The sequence below is a fragment of the Arachis ipaensis genome, chromosome B2 (genome assembly GCF_059453495.1).
Source record: "Arachis ipaensis isolate K30076 ecotype BB chromosome B2, ASM5945349v1, whole genome shotgun sequence".
NCBI lineage: Eukaryota > Viridiplantae > Streptophyta > Magnoliopsida > Fabales > Fabaceae > Arachis > Arachis ipaensis.
The window spans coordinates 1,247,552-1,268,179 of NC_142437.1; the positions used below are offsets into that span (position 1 = coordinate 1,247,552).

At 30.7% G+C, this 20,628-nt stretch overlaps 3 protein-coding genes across 5 annotated transcripts; 1 reads left to right on the forward strand and 2 right to left on the reverse strand.

Moving 5' to 3' along the window:
• Positions 1 to 4,476: 4,476 nt before the first annotated feature.
• On the reverse strand, positions 4,477 to 6,682 carry LOC107621108 (uncharacterized). Its single transcript, XM_088505066.1, has 5 exons — positions 6,111 to 6,682; positions 5,729 to 5,989; positions 5,504 to 5,635; positions 5,208 to 5,390; positions 4,477 to 4,745 (listed from the first exon to the last, which is right to left on the reverse strand). Exons 2-5 carry the CDS (start codon positions 5,975 to 5,977, stop codon positions 4,668 to 4,670), a joined length of 642 nt encoding a protein of 213 aa, XP_088361192.1. The 5' UTR covers positions 5,978 to 5,989; positions 6,111 to 6,682; the 3' UTR covers positions 4,477 to 4,667.
• Positions 6,683 to 11,620: 4,938 nt separating this feature from the next.
• Positions 11,621 to 16,089, forward strand: LOC107621155 (peroxisome biogenesis protein 19-2). The gene is made up of 5 exons (XM_016323195.3): positions 11,621 to 11,869; positions 11,969 to 12,020; positions 12,109 to 12,394; positions 14,372 to 14,688; positions 15,713 to 16,089. Exons 1-5 carry the CDS (start codon positions 11,821 to 11,823, stop codon positions 15,756 to 15,758), a joined length of 750 nt encoding a protein of 249 aa, XP_016178681.1. The 5' UTR covers positions 11,621 to 11,820; the 3' UTR covers positions 15,759 to 16,089.
• Positions 16,090 to 16,490: 401 nt separating this feature from the next.
• Positions 16,491 to 20,393, reverse strand: LOC107621126 (uncharacterized). Of its 3 annotated transcripts, none has more exons than XM_016323165.3 (5): positions 19,977 to 20,393; positions 18,571 to 19,154; positions 18,232 to 18,489; positions 17,062 to 17,272; positions 16,491 to 16,978 (listed from the first exon to the last, which is right to left on the reverse strand). In XM_016323165.3, the coding sequence occupies exons 1-5, from the start codon at positions 20,169 to 20,171 to the stop codon at positions 16,625 to 16,627; spliced, it is 1,602 nt and encodes a 533-aa protein (XP_016178651.1). In that variant the 5' UTR covers positions 20,172 to 20,393; the 3' UTR covers positions 16,491 to 16,624. The 3 variants fall into 3 exon arrangements, with proteins under 3 accessions (XP_016178651.1, XP_020970113.1, XP_020970110.1); XM_021114454.2 differs by having other exon boundaries at positions 16,491 to 16,981; positions 18,571 to 19,121; positions 19,977 to 20,290; XM_021114451.2 differs by having other exon boundaries at positions 16,491 to 16,981; positions 19,977 to 20,290.
• Between the last annotated feature and the right edge of the window lie 235 nt (positions 20,394 to 20,628).

Sequence of the window (20,628 nt, forward strand, 5' to 3'; positions counted from 1 at the left end):
ACAATTAATAATAAAGAGATACTATTTGATCGATTATATATATATATATATATATGTATTATTATTATATTTTTTTGTTAATATTAAAAAATATTTCACTTTGTAAGAAAAGTTATTATTTGACTCATGGTAATCTTTATAAATCATTATATGGATTTGTACGCCAATTGATTGTGTCTAATAAAAAAATTAGACTAATTAATTATCACTTTAAAAATGTATAATAATAAAATAAATAATTTTGATTAGCATGTATGATTTGTGAATAATTTAATAATATATGATAATTTTCTTTTAAATAATAATGTATTCAAGCAAATAATAATATAATAAGAATAATAATAATTTTGGAGAGTATTATGATTACATAAATTATTATCAATTATAATTATAAATTTATTTAATAGTAATAATGATAGGTTTGGTCTACTTTAAAATAAGAAAAATAAATTTTTAATCAATACTAAATTAACAATTAAAATGATTGATAATTAATATAATTATATATTTATTATAGTTATTAATTGTAGCTATTAACTTAATATATTTTATGCCTATGATTATTTTTTATATATATAAATATATATTCGTAAATAACTAAATTTTAACTTGATGAGTATTTCTTTATACGTTAATAAAACTTTTAGTACAACTATTAATATTTACAGAATTACTATTGTGTATTAATAATTTTAAATTATACAGAAATGAAGCCACTATTTATTATTTGTTCACAATAACTTTACATAATTGATTAAAATTTTCGTCGTATCTTAAATTATTTTGTATAGATATTTTATTACAACGTCAATAAAATTTTTTAGTGCAACTAATAGTATTTTTTAGGATTTAGTTTTTGTTAAATTAATAATTTAAAAATATAATTTACTATTAGTAATGTTTTTAACTTAATTATTGAATTTTTTTTAGTTATACTGAGAGTCAATAAAAATAAATTTATAAACAAAAAAAATATTAAAAAATTTAAAAATAATATATCCAAAAATAATAGCTGTAATATATAAATTGAAGTAACAATTTAAAATTTTCTAAAACTAATCTAATCAAATGTTAATATTAAAACTAAATTATTTAAATAATATATTAGTTATTCTAGACTTTAGATACAAATAGATTATAATCATTCTCGAAACAATAATCAACTAAGATAATGACATACCTTAAAATTTAGAATTTATGCAAATTTAGATTATTCTCTTGTTAAATAAGTTTTATAATCCGTTATTTATGTTATGTGGCAAGACATAGAATAGTCATATCAAGTAACTAAATTGACCTTTATTCTCATCAATGGCATTGCATTGACGCACCAAGAAGGTAATAGTTTCTGAAAAAAAAATCACAATATATTATAATTTTAATTATGAAAAATAAAAAAAAAAAAACATTTAAACAAAGCACTAATCTTTGAAATTGTATTTTCAAGGATGAAATAATTTTTTGAAAACTAAACCTAAATTGAGAAAACTCAATCTCATTATATATTCCACTTCGAAGATTTTATGGCTGACGTAGAAAGCATAGAAGAGATGAAATTTGAACTTGGCCTATAAAATTTTTTAGAAGCAATTGCTAAATAAAAAATCGAGCTCCTCCTAAGAAAAAACTAATTTTACCCACATTTCATTGGGTTGATCATAATATATGAATAGATCCAACCATCCTTCAGTAAAAAGAGTTCATTGTCCCTTTGTTAAACTCTTACATCCATATAATTAGAACCCGAATCAGTGAATACAACTCGATGTGGTATTTAATGGATGTGGTGCATTGTAAACGATTGCGACAAAAGAGAATCGCACTATAAGGTTAGATGAAAAAAATAAACATGAGTAAGAACAATAATCAAATTATCAAAAGAATAATAGAATAGGTATATCAATAAAATATCATAAAAAATTATAACTTGTACCTTAAAAGAATAGTTTTCAATAGAAAACAAAGAATACAACCTTATTCTATGAAGTTGTCAATGAAAAATAACATATTAAAAAATTAAATAAAATATTTTGCCTCTAAAACTTAGACTCATAAACTTTATACTGGTGTATGTATCAGTGCAATGTACGAAAAATATTTAATATTTTATTTATATCTGAAGTATTTTTTAAAAATATATTTTTTAATATATTTAATTTTAAATTAAGCTCCATTTATTTTTTTTATTCATGTAAATACCAAACAATAATATATATCAAAGAAATTCACAAAATAATTAGATTTATTGAAAAAAAGACATAATATACAATAAATTAATGTCTTAATTTCTATGAAAAAATGTGCGTACATATTTTTTTGTCTTTAACATTAATCGTTGCACATTTAATTTATAGGTTGTATCTCTATTCCTATATCAAATAAAATTTAAATATTATTTATATAAAATTTTCTATCCAACTAAAAAAAAAGAAATGAAAAACACAATTAACAATAAAGAGATACTAATTGATTAAACTGTACCTTCAAAGACTTCTCTATACTTAACATTAATCGTACAATTCTCAGAGATCCCTCGTGATTCTGAATTAAAACCTTTATCCTTTGGTTGCTCTTAACTCTTGAAAATGTCACATATAACTGTTCGTGCATAAAAATCAATCTCGATAAGTATAGATCCACGGTTTTCAGCATATATTCTTGAATCATGTTTATTATCATACCAAAAGACACTATCATTGGAAATTATTTTCTCTAAAACTTGATTGGAATGTTATTATTATTTGGAACCATAATAATCTTTGGAATTAATGCAATTCCTCCTATTTTAATCTCTGTTATTATTTTGCATTCAATCAATTGATTTTCAAGTCTCTTAACCTGTAGTTGTGTACCATTATATAAGTCATCTGACTAGTTTATGTTCTTAAGTAACGTCACCGGAACACTAATATAAATTACAAAATAATATATTATTTAGAATTTATAGTTATATATGTATAGCTAAAAATACTATAAAAAAGAAATAAATATTTATAGTTAAAACTCTTAAGCTTTCTAAATTTTAATATAATAATAGACTGTCTATTTGGGTAATTTTGTATGTACTCAATGAATTATTTTGTGAAATTCTTTCACAATGTACATCTCAATTTAGGTCCATTCTTATATCACATGAAAACAAAATAGTTAGAAACATAATAACGGTTAAAAATCTAAAAAACAAACTTAATAAAACTATCACAATTGTTTTAATTTATCCCACTCATCAAGTTCTAACACAATAAAAGAAAAATGACTTATAAATTTATTAAAGATCTCTAAATGTTAGTATAAATTAATGAAATCTCTCTAAAATTCAATTATTAGATCACACATCATACACAAATCACAAAATACTAAAACCTAAATTATACCCTAATCTAACCTTATTATTTATTCCAGTGGTAACTAACTCTGTCTACTATCAATTCCATTTTTTTCAAATCAACCTAATTGTTGTATGATTTAGTTACCACTAGACATACGTCATGTTTTATCATTTTTTGTGATTTGTGTATGATGTGTGAACTAATCGAATTTAGTAGAGATTACATTAGTTTATGCAATAAAAAATATTATACTTAGTAAAAAAAATGTAGGTGAAATATTGTGTATTTATAAATAAGTTTTTTGGTTGTTGGCCATACAGTTAGTCTCTCAAGCAAAAAATTTGATTAAACATAACTAATACGTTTAATAATATTATATCTCATGTTAAACCATTATAGGACCGGTACAACAATTTAATGTAAATTGTGATAGGATGAAAAGATTTACTAATTTAAATTTAAAATACTTCACAAAATTAACAAATAATAAATAAATAATTTTTATAAATATTTTATTTTAATTTAAAATAATGCATTCTTATGAGTAATTAATTTTTATACTATTTAAAATTTTTGAAAAAATAAACTCCATTCATGTTAAAATTATAATAAAATTGCTCTCATTTAAGAATAGAATGGTGACTTATATAAAAAAAATCTTGTCCAAACAAAATAATCATCTTCAATTGCAATGAAAATAATTGACAATGCATCACAAACATACTGATTACAAAATTTTCGGCACCAATTTTTCCCATCTCCAACTTGAATTACAAATTGCAGAAGTAGAACAAATAATTAGAAATTCACAATTTAAATAAGAATCATTTATATATTGACCGAATGATCAAAATATATAATATTTATAGACCAATAATTAGAAATTCACAATTCAAATAAGACTCATTTATATATTTACCTAATGATCAAAATATATTTTATAGACCATGAAGAAGCTCAAAATTTTTAAAGTTGACAATTCGCAGCTAGTAAAACTTATCCATGTTCAATTTTAGGGTCATTTATTTTATTGAAACAACACAGAACATTGTCAATTGGTATTCTGAAAGAAAATTTTGAAGCACTTCCAGTCTAAAATCACCATTCACAAATCGAAAATTATATTAATGGAGCTAAGTTAATGATAGAAGCTAGAACACTAACAAATTCCATAAATTCTGTAAACAGTGCTCATCAGTTGTCAGTTATGTCTATCATTGTGCTAATACACACTGCACTATTTCATGAGTATTGAAATTATATAACATCAGAGTTTTCCTTCGTGAAGAAACCATATACACACAAATAGAACATGAACCTAAACTCAGATTCCACAACTTAGGCCTGAAAAGTACCAGCATCCTGAGATGTACCAGCATCCTGAGATGTACCAGCATCCTGAGATGTACCAACTTCCTGAATAAATACATTAAAAGAGAATCTACATTAACTCCAATGCAAATAATCAATGAAAAAAATAGACTACCGCAACCACATGAAATATAAGGAGAAATGTTTAAATACAATACTCAATCAAAACTATGAAATACTTGAAGCCAATTATCAATATATATACAAGGAACATGAAGCTAAAATCAAATGAAATATCTTCATCTTGACAAGAAAAAAATAGATACAATATCATTAATAGTTTTGATGATTTATGATAGGCAGTAGCTATGATTACTCATGCAAGGAACTTAACAATCACATAATTATGAGTCACAGTATAAGCAAACCTTATGATAAAGTAATCACAAAGCAAAACCATACTATCAAAGTAAAAATGTATCCACACACAAACAACAAAGTCATAATTAGAATAAACAAATTAAAATGCTAAGATACACCCAAAATATGGATAAATGATGATGGTACCTGCGCATTACCAATCACACAGAACTGGACTTTGATATAGCCATTGAATGTTTTCCATACTTTGCTGTAAAAGGTTTGAGGTGCATCATCACCAGAGCGTGCATTGAAAGTAATGTAAAACATAAGGCCAGCAACAGCACCAGCATTAACGCTGACAAGCTTATCAAACTCAAAATTCACCTTCTACATAGTAATAACAAGAATAAAAATAATCATTAGTGAATGAGATTATAGACATAAATAAGATTATGGACATAAATAAAACACAATAAAGCAAAAACCATCATAGACACAACATTTTTGCGATTGTAGATTCGCAAGCTTTTCTGAATCATATCCTTCACAAGTTTCTGCCTATACTTATCAGTCATCGAATAGGGTCCAACTCCGCCACACATTCTACCTCCATAGTCAGGAACAATGAATCCCTGTAAACAACATAAAGATAAAAAACCCTAAAGAGTTAAATTATGAGATTATCAAAAAAAAAAAAAAAAAGCGTGTGGTGAATTTAAAAGAACCTGACTGCGGAAGAACTGTCTATAATATTCATGAATTTGTTCATTAGTGAGTTTCTCATCAGGCGGACGGTGTACAGTAGAAGTTTCTTTCACCGTTTTCTTCGGTTTACCATCCCCATCATCCCTACCTCTTTTAGCTCCGACAGAAGCCTTACTAGTCGGACGGTGTACAGTAGAAGTTTCTTTCACCGTTTTCTTCTGTTTACCATCCACATCATCACTACCTCTTCTAGGTCCGACATGAGCCATATCTCTCTCTAACTGTCAATTTCAGAATCAATCAATAAATAACAACGAAACAGGATAGAAGCACACGGAGTTTCAATTCAATGATGCACAAAATCAAACGTGTGAATCGGAGAAGAGAAGGCGGAGTACTTACGACAATCACCGGAGCGTATGATATGAACAAAGAGGTCGACGATTCTGATTCTGGTGAATTGGGGTTAGGGTTTTTATTAATTTTTTCCTGGTGCCTTCAACGTTGAATTCACGGAGGTAAGTGGTTTATTGGGCTTATACGTTGGCCTTTTTATTGGGCTGCTTGTTGGGTTTATTTTCATGATTTTTACTACCATGTAGATGTTCTTGTAGGTTTATAATTGGTTCCGTTCTCCGGCGGCGCAGGAAGAGAGGGAACAAATCACTTCGTTCAGGCCGGGCGATAAGCGCGAAGCTTCATTGAAACTCGACGCGAAGTTTCAATGTCGGCAGGTTCGGACTTCAAGCGACAACGGTGATGCAGGATACGACGGCGTGGTGGACGAAAACAGAGGCGCAGGCGACGGCGGCAGGGAAGGCAAGTACCACGACACAGGGGTGGGCGAGGTTGCGGTCGACGACAGTGACGCAGGCGACGACAACGTGGCAGGCGAAGGCAATGAAATGGACGACGGTGCGGATACGGGCAGTAGCGCTTCACAAAGAGAAGAAGATCGCACCTTGAATCGCATGCTTCGTAGACAAATCCGTGTGTTTTAGAATCCGGGTCGGGTTGGATTTGGAGCTTCGCTCTCTTTGGATCTGAGCCGGCTTGGCGGTCCGGATCTTGACAAAAAAAAATTTGGTTCCGTTTCATTTTATTTAATATTTATAGCATCAAGTCATCAACAAAAATTTGGTATATTCTTATATTAATGTATTTAAAAATATAAATTTCTAAAAAATAAATGGCCATTTGTATCCATGAGAGAGATGAAAATACTGACATTTGTACCCATGAAAGCTCAAAATTAATATTGTATCTATGATAGATCATGTTCGTGTGACAAAAGTGTCCTGGCTTAGATCTGAGCTTGGTTCGTAGGTTTCCGAACCTACGTGGCACTCCCACCCCCCAAAAGCGAGTAAAGTACCAATCCGGTCTCTGTCCATTTTCCAAAATGACAAGACAACCCTTAACCAAAAACACGTTCTATTACGGTCCCTGACCCTGTACTCGCGTCTGCCAACCCGGTCCTTCTGTCAGTTTTCCGGCGAAAGTTTGACGGAAATTGCTGACGTGTCAGGTTAAAAAATGGACAGGGACCTAGTTGTCTCTAAATTTAAATTGGTTAGGAGTTTATTTGTCCGTATTATTCTTTAAATAATATTTTTTAATTATTTTTTTATTCAGTATATTAATATTTTTTTAAATAAATGAGTACAAACTAATTAATAAATTATTCAAATTTAAAAATATTATTTATTATAAAACCAAATAAATAATTTTTAAATATATAAATAATAAACATTAAAATTCAGTTAATACATTAATAATAATAATAACCCTATGATATACTATTAGTATTATGATCTAGCTAATTTTTATAATAAAGTGAAAACTAATGAACACATTATTTAATATATAGTAAACTTCTTTTTACTAATAACAAATTTAATCTTTTATCTCTTTAAACTAAATTAATAATTCTGATATCTTTACACTAAAATACACTATGAGTAGGCTACTAATACTAAATGAAATAAAACATAATAGAATTATTAATTTAGTTTAAAGAGATAAAAAATTAAATTTGTTACTAGTAAAAAAAAGTTTACTATATATCAAATAATGTGTTCATTATTTATAATACTAATAGTATATCATAGGGTTATTATCACCAATAGATCAACTCCTATAGGTGTGGGGGCAAGCGCCCCCACTACAGTTTGAAATTTTATTGAGTAGTATATAATAATAATATTTATTTGCCTCCATTAAATTATTAAATTTGACCCCACAATAATTCTTTATTCAACTTTCGACACTTGATAATCAATTTGAGAACTTCAAATTAGATTTCCATTATAATAATCAATTTTTAAATTTAAATAAGATTGGTGTTCTTTTTTAGAAATCAGCTCAAAAGAATATTATCTATCCATTTGTGTTTCTTCTTTTCAAATTAGCTTTAGTTTTTTTTTTATAATAACTACACTAATTGAATGAAAATTTTCAACTACGAATATCATCAAGAGCTAATTGTATGAAAGTTGAGTTTTAAATGATTGTTTAAAGACATATACAAAAAAAGACATTTTTTTGTAACTAAAAAAAGGAACATTTTGATTATATTGTTAAGGTTTCAAAATATGAAATATAAAAAATTTAATTTTAAATTATGTGTTATTATTTAAATTACGATTTTCGTATTTTAATTTGTAATTAGATATCTTGAAACCTAATCATATTTCATAATAATAAAATATAATTATAACAACAATTATGCTACGTAAATATAAAATAATCACTTGTACAAAATAAATCTTAAAATACAAATTTTGAAATACAAAATACACATTAAAAATAAGTTAATATATGTATTTATACTCAAATTTATAGTAGATAATTTGATAGCTAATTTTTTATGTAAATGTAATATTTTTATTATAAAAATTATTATCATGTTATATATATTTCACCCCACTATCAAATTTTTTTGGATCCGTCACTAGTTATTATTATTAATGTATTAACTGATTTTTAATGTTTATTATTTATATATTTAAAAATTATATTTAAAAATTATTTATTTGACTTCATAATAAATGATATTTTTAAATTTGAATAATTTATTAATTAGTTTGTATTTTTTTATTAAAAAAAGAATATTAATATAATGAATAAAAATATAATTAAAAATATTGTTTAAAGAATAATAAAGACAAATAAACCCCTAACAAATTTAAATTTAGAGACAACTAGGTCCCTGTCCATTTTTTAACCTGACACGTCAGCAATTTCCATCGAATTTTCGCCGGAAAACTGACAGAAGGACCGGGTTGGCAGACGGAGTACAGGGTTAGGGACCGTAATGGAACATGTTTTTGGTTAAGGATCGTCTTGTCATTTTGGGAAATGGACAGGGACCGGGTTGGTACTTTACTCCCCAAAAGCCATATCTGAGCCAACCATTCACCATCATCATCTTCATCTTCTTCACCATCATCCCCATCTATCACTGTCTCTTTCCAGCCACCATAACCTCCATCACCTCAACACCGCCACAGCCACCTCCCTTCACCACAACCTCCGGCGACAACCCACACCTTCTCCATTCCTGGGTCTCCTCTCGTCTGCCACCAAACAGCCGCGACACCCAACCTTCTTCGCAGGGTCCTTACGGCATTCCAACCCGTCACCACTCCCCTGTTCGAACCCTAGTTCCGCCAACCATCACCGTCGGCCTCTACGAGCCACCGCAACTCTCTTCCCTTTTCTCCCCTTTGCGTGTTCTCTGTCTTTCTCAGCCACACCAACGAACCGGCCACCTTCTCCTCCCTCTCTCTCACTGGCCGAACCGCCGTGCCGTCGACGAGCCACAGCGACATCGACGATGAGCCCCTTTTCCCCTTTCTTCTTCCTTCTCTGTCATCCCGTCTCACCATCGCGAACCAGCCTAGCATCATCGCGATTCCAGCCCCGTTTTCCGTTCTCCCATGGAACGACCAGAACAGGGTGCAGCCCCTGTGTCTTTCATCCCCTCCGTTTTCCCCTGTTTCATGGCTGCGTTCACTCTCCGCTGCTGCAATTGAAGCAGTGCCACTACCAGGCCACCGCTTCTGCTCCGGCCAATTCAGCCATCATCTTCTCTTCACTTGTTCATTCTCTGCTTTCCAGGTTCCCATTTTCATTTGTTGAGTTCTGTTTCTTTCATTGTATTGCTTTTAGTTCATTTTGCTTAATTTGGTTAGTTAGAAATGCATGTTAGTTGCTTAGGTTGTTAGATAATCTGAGCTGGATAGTGGATTTAGGTTTGTTTTGATTCATGCTGCTGTTTGAAAATTTTGCTGTTTTAATTCATGCTGCTGTTTGAAAATTTTGGCTTGTCTGATGCTGCTGGGAGCTTTGGGGGAGGTAGGGTTCGGACAGGGGAGTGGTGACGGGTTGGAACGTCGTAAGAACGAGAAGGTTGGGTGTCGCGGCTGTTTGGTGGAGAAGAGGAGCTGGCGCTGTGGTTTCTGGGCTCAGCGGAGGTGAGAAGAGGGGAAGAAGAAGAAAAAGGGGCGTGGCGGTATGGGTTGTCGCCAAAGGTTGTGGTGAAGGGAGGTGGCTGTGGCGGTGCTGAGGTGATGGTGATGGAGGTTATGGTGGCTGGGAAGAGACAGTGATGGATGGGGATGATGGTGAAGAAGATGAAGATGATGATGGTGAATGGTTGGTTCAGATATGGCTTTTGGGGGGGGGGGAGGGGTGGGAGTGCCACGTAGGTTCGGAAACCCACGAACCAAGCTCAGATCAAAGTCAGGGCACTTTTGTCACACGGACAGCATCTATCATGGGTACAAGATTAGTTTCGAACTTTCATGAGTACAAATGTCAGCGTTTTCATCTCTTTTGTGTTTGTCATTTATATGCTCGTTTTGATTTTCTTTAATTATAAATTTTGATATTTGAAGTTGTTTATAAATTTTTAGTAATAAATTATAGATAATTTATTATGTGAAATTGTTAAATTTTAAATGTTATTAATTTAAAAATAATTAAATTTAAATATTTAAAATTATATATTAATTTTTTTATAATTTTATTCTATATTTAATTAAATCGGTTCAATTATGATTTAATTTCGATTGAATCATTAAACTATTAAATTAGTCACTTAATCGGTTCAATGATCAATCCAGTTCTCACCACCTTTAAAATAGTAAATAACATTAACATATTTTATTTAAAAAAAAATCGACTCAATTTAATGTACACACATCGATAATTTGTTAATTTACTTAATAATTATATTTTTAAATCATAAAATTCTTTTGATAAAATTAAAAGATTAAAGTAAAATATAAAAGATCTAATTTTAATAAGGATTATGCTATGTATATACCAAAATCATCCATCAGTATAAAATACATGTTTAAATGTAAATACACATTAAAAATAAATTAAATCACATATATATTTATACACAAATACATTGGTAGCTGATTTTAATAGCTAATTTTAGTGTACAAATAATATTTTTATTTTAATAAATATGGTAGATAAATACTGAATTAAATTTTAATTTAAAGTAATTAAATTTTATTATGAAAAAATAAATATAAAAAACATTTTTTTCAAAAATTAAAAAAAATAATTTACTCAAAACAATGAGTTATATGGACTAATTCATTATATTGTAAATAACTGAATATTAAAACCAAATATTAAGTATTTTTATGTAATTCAAAATTTTAATAGCTAAATTTTTAATAATTTTAAAAAATTAAAATAAATTAACTCATAAATAGAAATGATAAAAAAAATTGTGAAAATGAATATTACAAAATCATAAAATATTACCTACTTTAATAATTATATATATAATTTATAATAATATTTATAATTTAAATTAAATTGAATCTCTCCTTACAAGGCAGGGAAAATAAAATAGTTTAAAAATAAAATTAAGATTAAATCAATTTACGAAATTTTCGTTTTCCGTGTGTCATTACTCATTAGACTTGGTTGAGTTCCGGAAATCACAATCGAAAAGCGTGCCATTTACCACCGCCGGGGATATTTTACTCCATTCCAATCCGTAATATCCATTTCCCACTGCCACACACTCCTCTTCTTCTTCTTCTTCCTCCTGCTCCTCCTCCTCCTCTCTCCGGCGACAACCATGGCTGACCGAAACCCTTCCACCGATGACCTTGACCAGCTCCTCGACTGTAACGACCTCTCCCTCTCTCTATGTTCATCACTCTTAACACTTATCACCTTGTTATTTAATTTTTTTAATTTTATTTTTTTGCATTTAATCATTTCAGGTGCTTTGGATGATTTCCAAACCTTCAACCTTAATAATTCCTCCGCTCAGAGGTCCCTATTTTCTTCAATATAATCACTTTCCCTTTCAATCTTTTCAATTTTGTTGTCTGAATTTTTCTACTTTGTTATAATCTATTAGGAGCGGGGAAGCAACTGTGGTGAAAAAGGAGGCACCTTCTCTTCCTTCTAGGGTTCAAGGATTGGGGATGGGTGGTGGGTTACCCGATTTGAAAAACAAGAAAAAGGGGAAACAGAAGGCTCCCAAAGATGCCCACGTCAGCGAGGCACTCGACAAGCTGAGGGAGCAGACCAGGGAGGCTGTCAAGGGTCTCGAATTCATGGCTCCGTCGTCGGCCGATGATTTCGGTAAGGATGCCATGATGGAGGATTGGGTCAAGCAGTTTGAGGACCTTGCTGGCTCTCAGGTAACTAAGTTTACATCCTTCCATTCATTTCCTTTAAAGTTGAAAGCTTTGTGTTGTTGGGAAATGGTGCAGTTGAAAATCGCTTATGCTAGTTTAAAGTCAAATCTTTGTTTCTTGTGCTGTGGTTTACAGTTTGAGTAAAATGGTTGAGTTCATGAAGTTGTGAAATGAGTAAGAGACTCATGGATTTTACAGGCACCTTGTGTTTTGCTTCTTTTTATAGTGTCTTCTGTAAGCATTAAGCTTATCATTGGGGCATATAATTTTACCATAATTTTCTAGACATGTATGAAACCATGAATTAGTAAAAGGATTTCACGTCCTTGGCACAAATTGAGTTATTCTGTAACGAAATGCTTGGTTTCTATACATGATAATACATGATTAAGCTATGAAGTGGAGTGAATAGTGAATGTTGGGTCTTGCGGAAAGTTGTATTTTGTTTCATCATTCCACTAAAATGGTATTTGGTGTTTGCTTAACTTTTTACAAGCATGAAATAATTTTCCTGTTGCTGTCATTGGATGATCAAATATATTCAGTTTTCTTATCTTGATTTGACTGAAATGTGTACTTAGGTATGGAATGGTCAAGAGATTATTGACAAGGAGGTTGATGACTCTTGTTTATATGGCTTTTTCTCCCTTTATGATTCTTTTTCTAATATTAAAATTGAAAATTGGGCTGCTTATTTTCATGTAATGACAAGTCCGCATTCTCGTGGTATAGAAATCATGTTGGTAGTGCTCTCCACTTCTTGCATTTGGTTTTGTCTGATTTTGAATGGGATATGAAATCAAGTTCACCATATATTCTGGCATCCAGTTTTCATATTAAAATTCCTAAAGCTTAGTTATTATGCCAGAGTATTTGTTTTAATGAAATGTAGTTGTCCATATTTCTTTCCAAATAGCATTTGAATGAACTAAAATAGTGCTTATACTGTGAGGGAAAAAAACCTATTTATCTTTTAATGGTAGTGTACTTTTTTTTGTTTGTATAGAATACATTATGTAATGAACTCTTACGGATTTCCTGCTTCTTAACTTAAAGAGATTGCGCTAACTGCGTCTGCAAATCTCACTCATAATCTTGCTTAAGAATTCAAAAATAAAGGTATTGATTACTGAAATTTTATAGAACATTTGCAATTTTCAGCTGTTAAATAATGAAGGCTGTCAAAATAGTCACAAATTTAAGCTTAAGATTGATAGATGACTTTTTACTTTTGTATGTTCTTAATATTTTTTGTTTGATATTCCCGGTTTGTAAAACTGTATGAAGTTTATTTTATGGGACTGTGGTCCTTTATTTGTATGTTTTGCTTTATACTTGCCATGGCATTCTGAAGAGAAGTAATTTCTGTTGTAAATCAGTTCTTTAAGTGCTTTATTTTTTATTGTAAATCAAAGCAATTAATATGAGGGTTCTTATCTTATGTTACAATTAATCGCCTATAGTTTGCTTGTTTGGCAATAGGGATCAGCATCTTTCCTTGCATTAATGTGTCCAAATTTTTTTTAATTATGAACTCAAGTTGAAAATTTATTGGACTTGGATAATAGATGCTAACAGGAATTTGGACTCTAGGAACTGCAACGTACTTTCTGAAAAGAGAAGTTTGAACCCCACATTTAGGAGGTTACTTCCATGCAGATGTGATTTTGTTTGAGTTTGACATGGAAAAGCAACTAGCAAAATATTTTAGCTGAGACATGCAGCCCAGCCTGGAAATGTGTTTCACAAACTTAGCTACTTGTACTATATCTTCTATTCTGTTCTTTCAAATATGGGAATGAGGGAGGGGGAACATATTATTGTGTACATACTACATACTCATATGTTTTGTCTTTTTCTCCTTGTTGGCTCTTCTGTTACCCCCACTTTTTGTTCTCTTCCGTAATTCCTCATCATGAGAACACTGTATCTTGGCATGATTTCTGGAAGTCAAGCTGATAATGTCATTAATTTGTTTAGGACATGGAATCTATTGTGGAGACCATGATGCGGCAACTTCTGTCCAAGGAGATTCTTCATGATCCAATGAAGGAAATAGGAGAAAGATATCCAAAGTGGTTGGAAGAGCATAAATCCAGCTTAAGCAAAGAAGACTATGATCGTTATTCACATCAGTATGAACTGATACAGAATCTGAATGAAGTCTATGAAAATGATTCTGAAAACTTCACCAAGATTGTTGACCTCATGCATAAGATGCAAGAATGTGGACAACCACCAAATGATATTGTCCAAGAGCTTGCTCCTGATTTTGATCTAGCCAGTCTTGGCCAGATGTAAGTGTTCTATCCCATCTTATCTTATCTTTGAACTGATTGCTATGGCTGTTTTCGTGTTTATGTTGTACTGTACAGTTGTAACTGCAGCCTCAATTTTCTTACTTCTAAATCAAATTGTTAGCTCCATATATTCTGAAATAAATGAATGATCTGTCATGGAAATTTACTAATGGGTAGAAGTTGACTATGTAGAGTAGCTGTTTCTAGGGTCACCAAAGTTAAACTTTGTGCATGATGCACCAAGATAATCCAATGATGTAGATCTAATAGAAACTATAAAAATTATAACATTATGCTAAGATTTATACCATGGGATTCAGGGATTATCTTCGTGCATCAAAGCACGGCTTGCTCAATAAATGGCCAAAATTGGCTATTTATGATTTTTATCTTTGTTTGCAGATAGTATAACTTAAAAATAGAATCATTTTTCTTTAATTAAGGCGCTTGGTATGGTGTTTAATGCATTTCTTGTTTCTAAACCAATGAAAAGATGAGTTGTTGTAATATCTGCAAATTTGAAAATCTAAATGTAAACCATTCTTGTTGCCATTGGTCACCACCAACCCATACTAGTGGCTTCCTACAATCCTGCTCCAACATTCCTAATAAGAAAAACTCTATCAGCAATAGTTGCTATATGCACCAACCTGCTGGTATGATTGACAAGCACTACCCCATGCTCTGCCTCAACCTACCACGAGTGTTCACTGGTGTTTCCATTTGCCACTGACCGTTGCCTTATCACTACCAATTGGGAACGATGTTGAGAATCTGAGAATTTAAATGGAAATTTGAGGAAGAAACCAGACAAGAATGCACAAAATGCAGACAGATGAAAATGCAATAGAGCAACTGCCTTTATACTTTCAGGACACGATTTTAAAACTTAAAATTACTTGGTAGCATTTGTTTTCATTTTCTGGGTATAAAGGCTACTTAAACTTAGCATTTGTTTTCGCCATGTTACATATGTATTTATGTGTATCAACTCTAATAAAAACATTTTCTCCTTCTGCAGACCTCCAGAAATGATGGACTCTCAGACAAATTGTTCTATAATGTGAAGCAATTTCTTCCTCCTTATACTTTGGCAGCTGCTGGTTTTTCAGATTCTTAGGAACATTTGTTTTTTAACTTGTTAGAATAAGAAGGCTTTTATGCATTACTATTTTCCCCCTTTGTCTACTCATAGTTAAGCTAAGTTTGTATATTATATCAGGGATTTTGTAACGTTTTGTGACAGCAATCATGGTACTAGTTATTGCTAGTTGCCCCCACCAAAATTTTCTTTCTGATTTTTTTATAATCATTTCCTATTTAGTTGCTGGATGTTTGATTAATGTTTGCCTCGTGAATTAATAATAATTTTCCAATGGCCTGAGGCATAAACTAGTATTTTTTTTTGTCTTCCAATTTTTATGATTTCATGTTTTTTAATCTCACAAGTCAATAAATATTGGTGGTGTAAAATAAATTATATATACCTCTGGGGAAGCACCATTGGACTTGTATGTTCATATCTAATGCTTGTGAATTTTATTAGTTTAAAAATACAGTAATTCGGTACTTCTCAGCGGCAGCTACAGAAACATTTCGAATATCAAAACAATCAATGGATGAATTTTTCAATTTTTTTTATTTAAATTATGTAAATATCAAAATAATCAATGGAAGATGATTTCAATATAACCAAATCTCAAAAGGTTGCATTTGTGTAATTTATAGTGCCATTTTATTTAATAATGTCATTTAAGCAAATATGATTTGTAACAGCCAATGTAAATGGAATAAAAATATAAAGTAAACCGTCTTTAAATTATAACATACAAAAGATGTCTACAAACACTATGTTTAAACAAAAAAATTATTAGTCACCAAAAAAAAAAAAAAAAAAAACAAAAAAATTATTTGAGGGTTATTAAACGTATTCTTAGTGTTTGTTACGCCAATATTCATCTTCCCAAAGTTCAACCTGCTTTGTTAAACTATCTTTTCTGTGAAGAATGCCTTGAAGTGTTGAAGGATCATATGGTGGAGGAATAGTGCATGGATATGAATCACTAGGAGATTTCACCATTGAATCCTCCATGAATTTCCTCCCAATACCTTGTTCAGAACATGCCATTGTTTCAGGGCAATACTCCACTGCCCCTTGAGGTATAGTTGGCTTGAACTTTTGGAGCTTTGCATATTCATTAAGCAGATGAAACATGTAATCATACACATACTCCATGCTTAAATCTTCATGTATGAATTTGCTAGCTGCCTCACCTATTGCTTGTGCCTGCTAATTAATTAAATTGAGGGATATAAAGTGATGAACAAAGAAGAATTAGAAAATGAAATATTGAGAAATAGGTTGGTGACCTTATGAGTGTTGTTATTGCCCCATTCGACGGCAAACTTAAGAGAAGTGCACTTGCTATTGTCTCTGATGGGCCAATAGTGCTGTAATGGCTCCATGCCTCTTATAAAGAAATCATAGAACTTGGGCTTAACATATAAAGTCATGGAATCACATGCCAAAATGTATTTCTCACTTACTGACCAAGCCCACCCTTCTATGTATATCTTATACCTGTGCAAAATTAAAACCCCAAAATATGTCATTCATATTATAAGATAGACGCTGAGAATAAAACATAAAGAATTTTTTTTATATTCTATTTAGTGATAAATTAAAATAAATTATGAAATTATAATTTATTTTTATTTTTTTATTTAAAAAATTTAAGCGAAAAATATAATAATAAAAAATGTAATTATAAAAAATTAATAAAAATAATAAAAGAAAAAAATGTGTTTTTTGTTAGTGTCTATGTGTCTTTCCTATCAGGATGAACACAAAATACACTAATTTGTGCTTCGGATACAGTGTCTCTATTCATGTCTTCTCTATCAAACACGATTCTATGTCTCTGTGTTTCTGTCTCATAGTCTGTAGAGGTAGAAAAATGGGTCGAATTCGTCGAGGCGACCTGCCGAACCCGCTAAAAAATGCGGGTTGGACTAGAATTTGGAACCCGCCAAATTAAAAAAATTGGCTAAATCCGCACTGCCAATTTTACAGATTTTGGTTGGACGGGACGGGTTGGCCCGCCAGACCAAGGATTTTTATTTTTTATTTTTATTCTTCTTTTAGTTATTAATTTTATTTATTTTAATTTATAATTTCGTATATATACTTAAATTATGCGACTTATTTTTTAAAATAAAGATAATTTTATTGATAAATATTATTATGAATAATTTTATTGAAATTAAAAATAATAAAAAATTTATATTATAATTTAACTATTTTTTATTTGTATTTAATTTTTTTAATTATTATTTTTTGATTAATTTTAATAAATTTTATTTAAAAAAAAATCAAAGAAATTAACCGGCCGGCCCATCAATCCGGTACAAAACGGAGTGGACTAATATTTTGAACCATTTTAGTTAACGGGGCACGCCTACTTTGCCACCCCTAATATTTTGTCTATGTAAACAAAGTAACAAACGCAGGCATATATATGCAAATGCAAAGGAAGATACCTATGGGTGCATTGGTCTCCTAAGTTGGATGTTTTGTATCCTTGATTAGATTCTTGGTCCCAGTCCTGTCTGTATAGACGAGTGTTCCAGTCATTTTTGTCTGTAACATTACATTTCAAAAGATTTTTCCTAGTTGGAGCCACATCAGGATTCCCCTTCCAATAAGCATATGGTACTCTATCCTTCCATTTCATCTTCTTGTTCCCTTGTTTGATTTCTCTCAACGTATCTCTCCATGGCTTCATATTTATTTCAGCCCTGTTAAAAGTGTACAAGTTCTATTAATGTGCCTAACACATTATAACATTGTAAATACATAGTAGAATAATTAAAATTTACCATCCCCAAAAGGACCAATCAGGGAAGACAATGTCGAAGCTCCATTGATCTGAGCAATATCTAAACAGAGGGGGTGGTGGGGTAACAGCATTTGGGCCTTGAAACCTGTCCCTATGGATCACAGGCCTATCATCACAATCAAACAAGAGCTCCAAATCAGGAACCATGCCAGGGTACCACCTTAGTAGTTGTACGATGCCCCACAGAGTAAACATATCTCTTGTTTGTATTGATTTCCTATACTTCTCCACGTACACCTTTCCGCTCAGGATCACTACCCTAAAGTGAGATGTCCTTTTTGCCCCTTCAAGCATTTCCCTTGTGATCCCTGTCTCTCTCCACGCCTTTAGATCTTCATGGATCCATGTGAAGTATGACGGACACATTAATGGACGGCTCTGATTGCTGTTCTTTGTTGGGTTATGTGATGTAGGGTAGTTATCTCTGGGACACGTTTGTGTCTCATTCTTCTCCAAATTCAAATTGCTGCATCTAAGTGGAAATTCTTGTTTTCGGGATACCATTGGAATTGTGTGGACTGTTGAATAGTTCTGGCTTGGAATGAAAAAAACTTCAAAGATGGACTTCACAATATAACAATTTCAATATTAGACTATTTTTATCACATTATTAAAAGCTGCCCCAAAGATAATCTAGCTACCTATACTAGAAATAATGCTAATAAGCAAGGAATATCCATGATTTTATATTTTCATGGTATTAGGAAAGAAACAATAATAATTTTCAGCAACAAAAATAATATTCCTTTATATTTCTCTATATATTAAGGAAGAAAACAATTGGGTTTGAAATTTCTTCTCCTGATTAATTAATATTATTTCCCCTAAAATTAAAGGATTATATTATGAAGATATTCATGCCAATACAATTAAAATGAATACTTCTATAAAGATAAAATTATAATCTGTCAGATCGTTTGACATATTTAATTGAATATGTTGACCGAAAGATCTAACGGTTTACAATGTTATCTTTATATTAAAATGTCTTTGTAACAACATTTACTTATATTAAATACTATTTCGAAGTGATTCTCTTCATTTTATTTTATTTTTTAAATTTCGTCCAATAACAACCAAAAAATAAACTTATACTAAGAATAAGATCATGCAAGTGCAACTTATATAGATTATATTTGCATGAAATAATATATATGTAGATGATTCACCATATACATCTTTGGCTGTTTTCTAGAAGAAAAAAATGAAAGAAAAGGGGAGATCAGAGGGGGAGAAGACAGGGAATTTTTTTTTTAAGAAACATAAAAAGAAGAAAAAAGAGAGAGGAAGAAGCAGTATATCAACATGCACAAATTAAAACCAAATTACAAACAAAATGGCACAGATTTAATGTGCATATTATTATTATTATATAAATAAACTGACCTGATTCCAAGCTACAGAAGCAAATAAAGTGGCCACAGCAACGCAAAAGAGCACAATCAACGTGCTTGCAACTGCTATAATAGTATTCTTGTTCTTTGCCTTATGGTGATAGTGATGATGATGCTGATGACGATGATAATAAGAGCTACCACCACCCCAGAAGAGTTTAAGGTATGTCTCATTGTCCTTGTTCATCCCTCTATATCCTATATATTTTGATTGATGATTATTAGTTCTTAAATTGAATTTGAATTTGTACCTGCAAACTCCAAGCTAAGAATCAATACATATATATATACATGCATACATATATCTCTAAGGTGTTGCATGCGGAGTTGATATATTATTTGTATATATATGAGTTTATGTTCTTTCTTTTCAGCACTAAGGATTCTGAAAATATATAGAGAATTGAATAAAGGAGCGAGGAAGAAACTATATGGGATATATATATATATGGAGAATGAACATATGCAATTATATCATATGGTCCCCTCAAATTTCTGTAAGAATTAAACACTAGTAGAGAGCATTAGAGCTGTCATTATGAAATAGGAAGCCTGACTAAATTAAAGAAGAGTTATGTTATGTGTACATCAAAATCAGTTATCAATATAAAATATATATTGAAATATAAATACACATTAAAAAT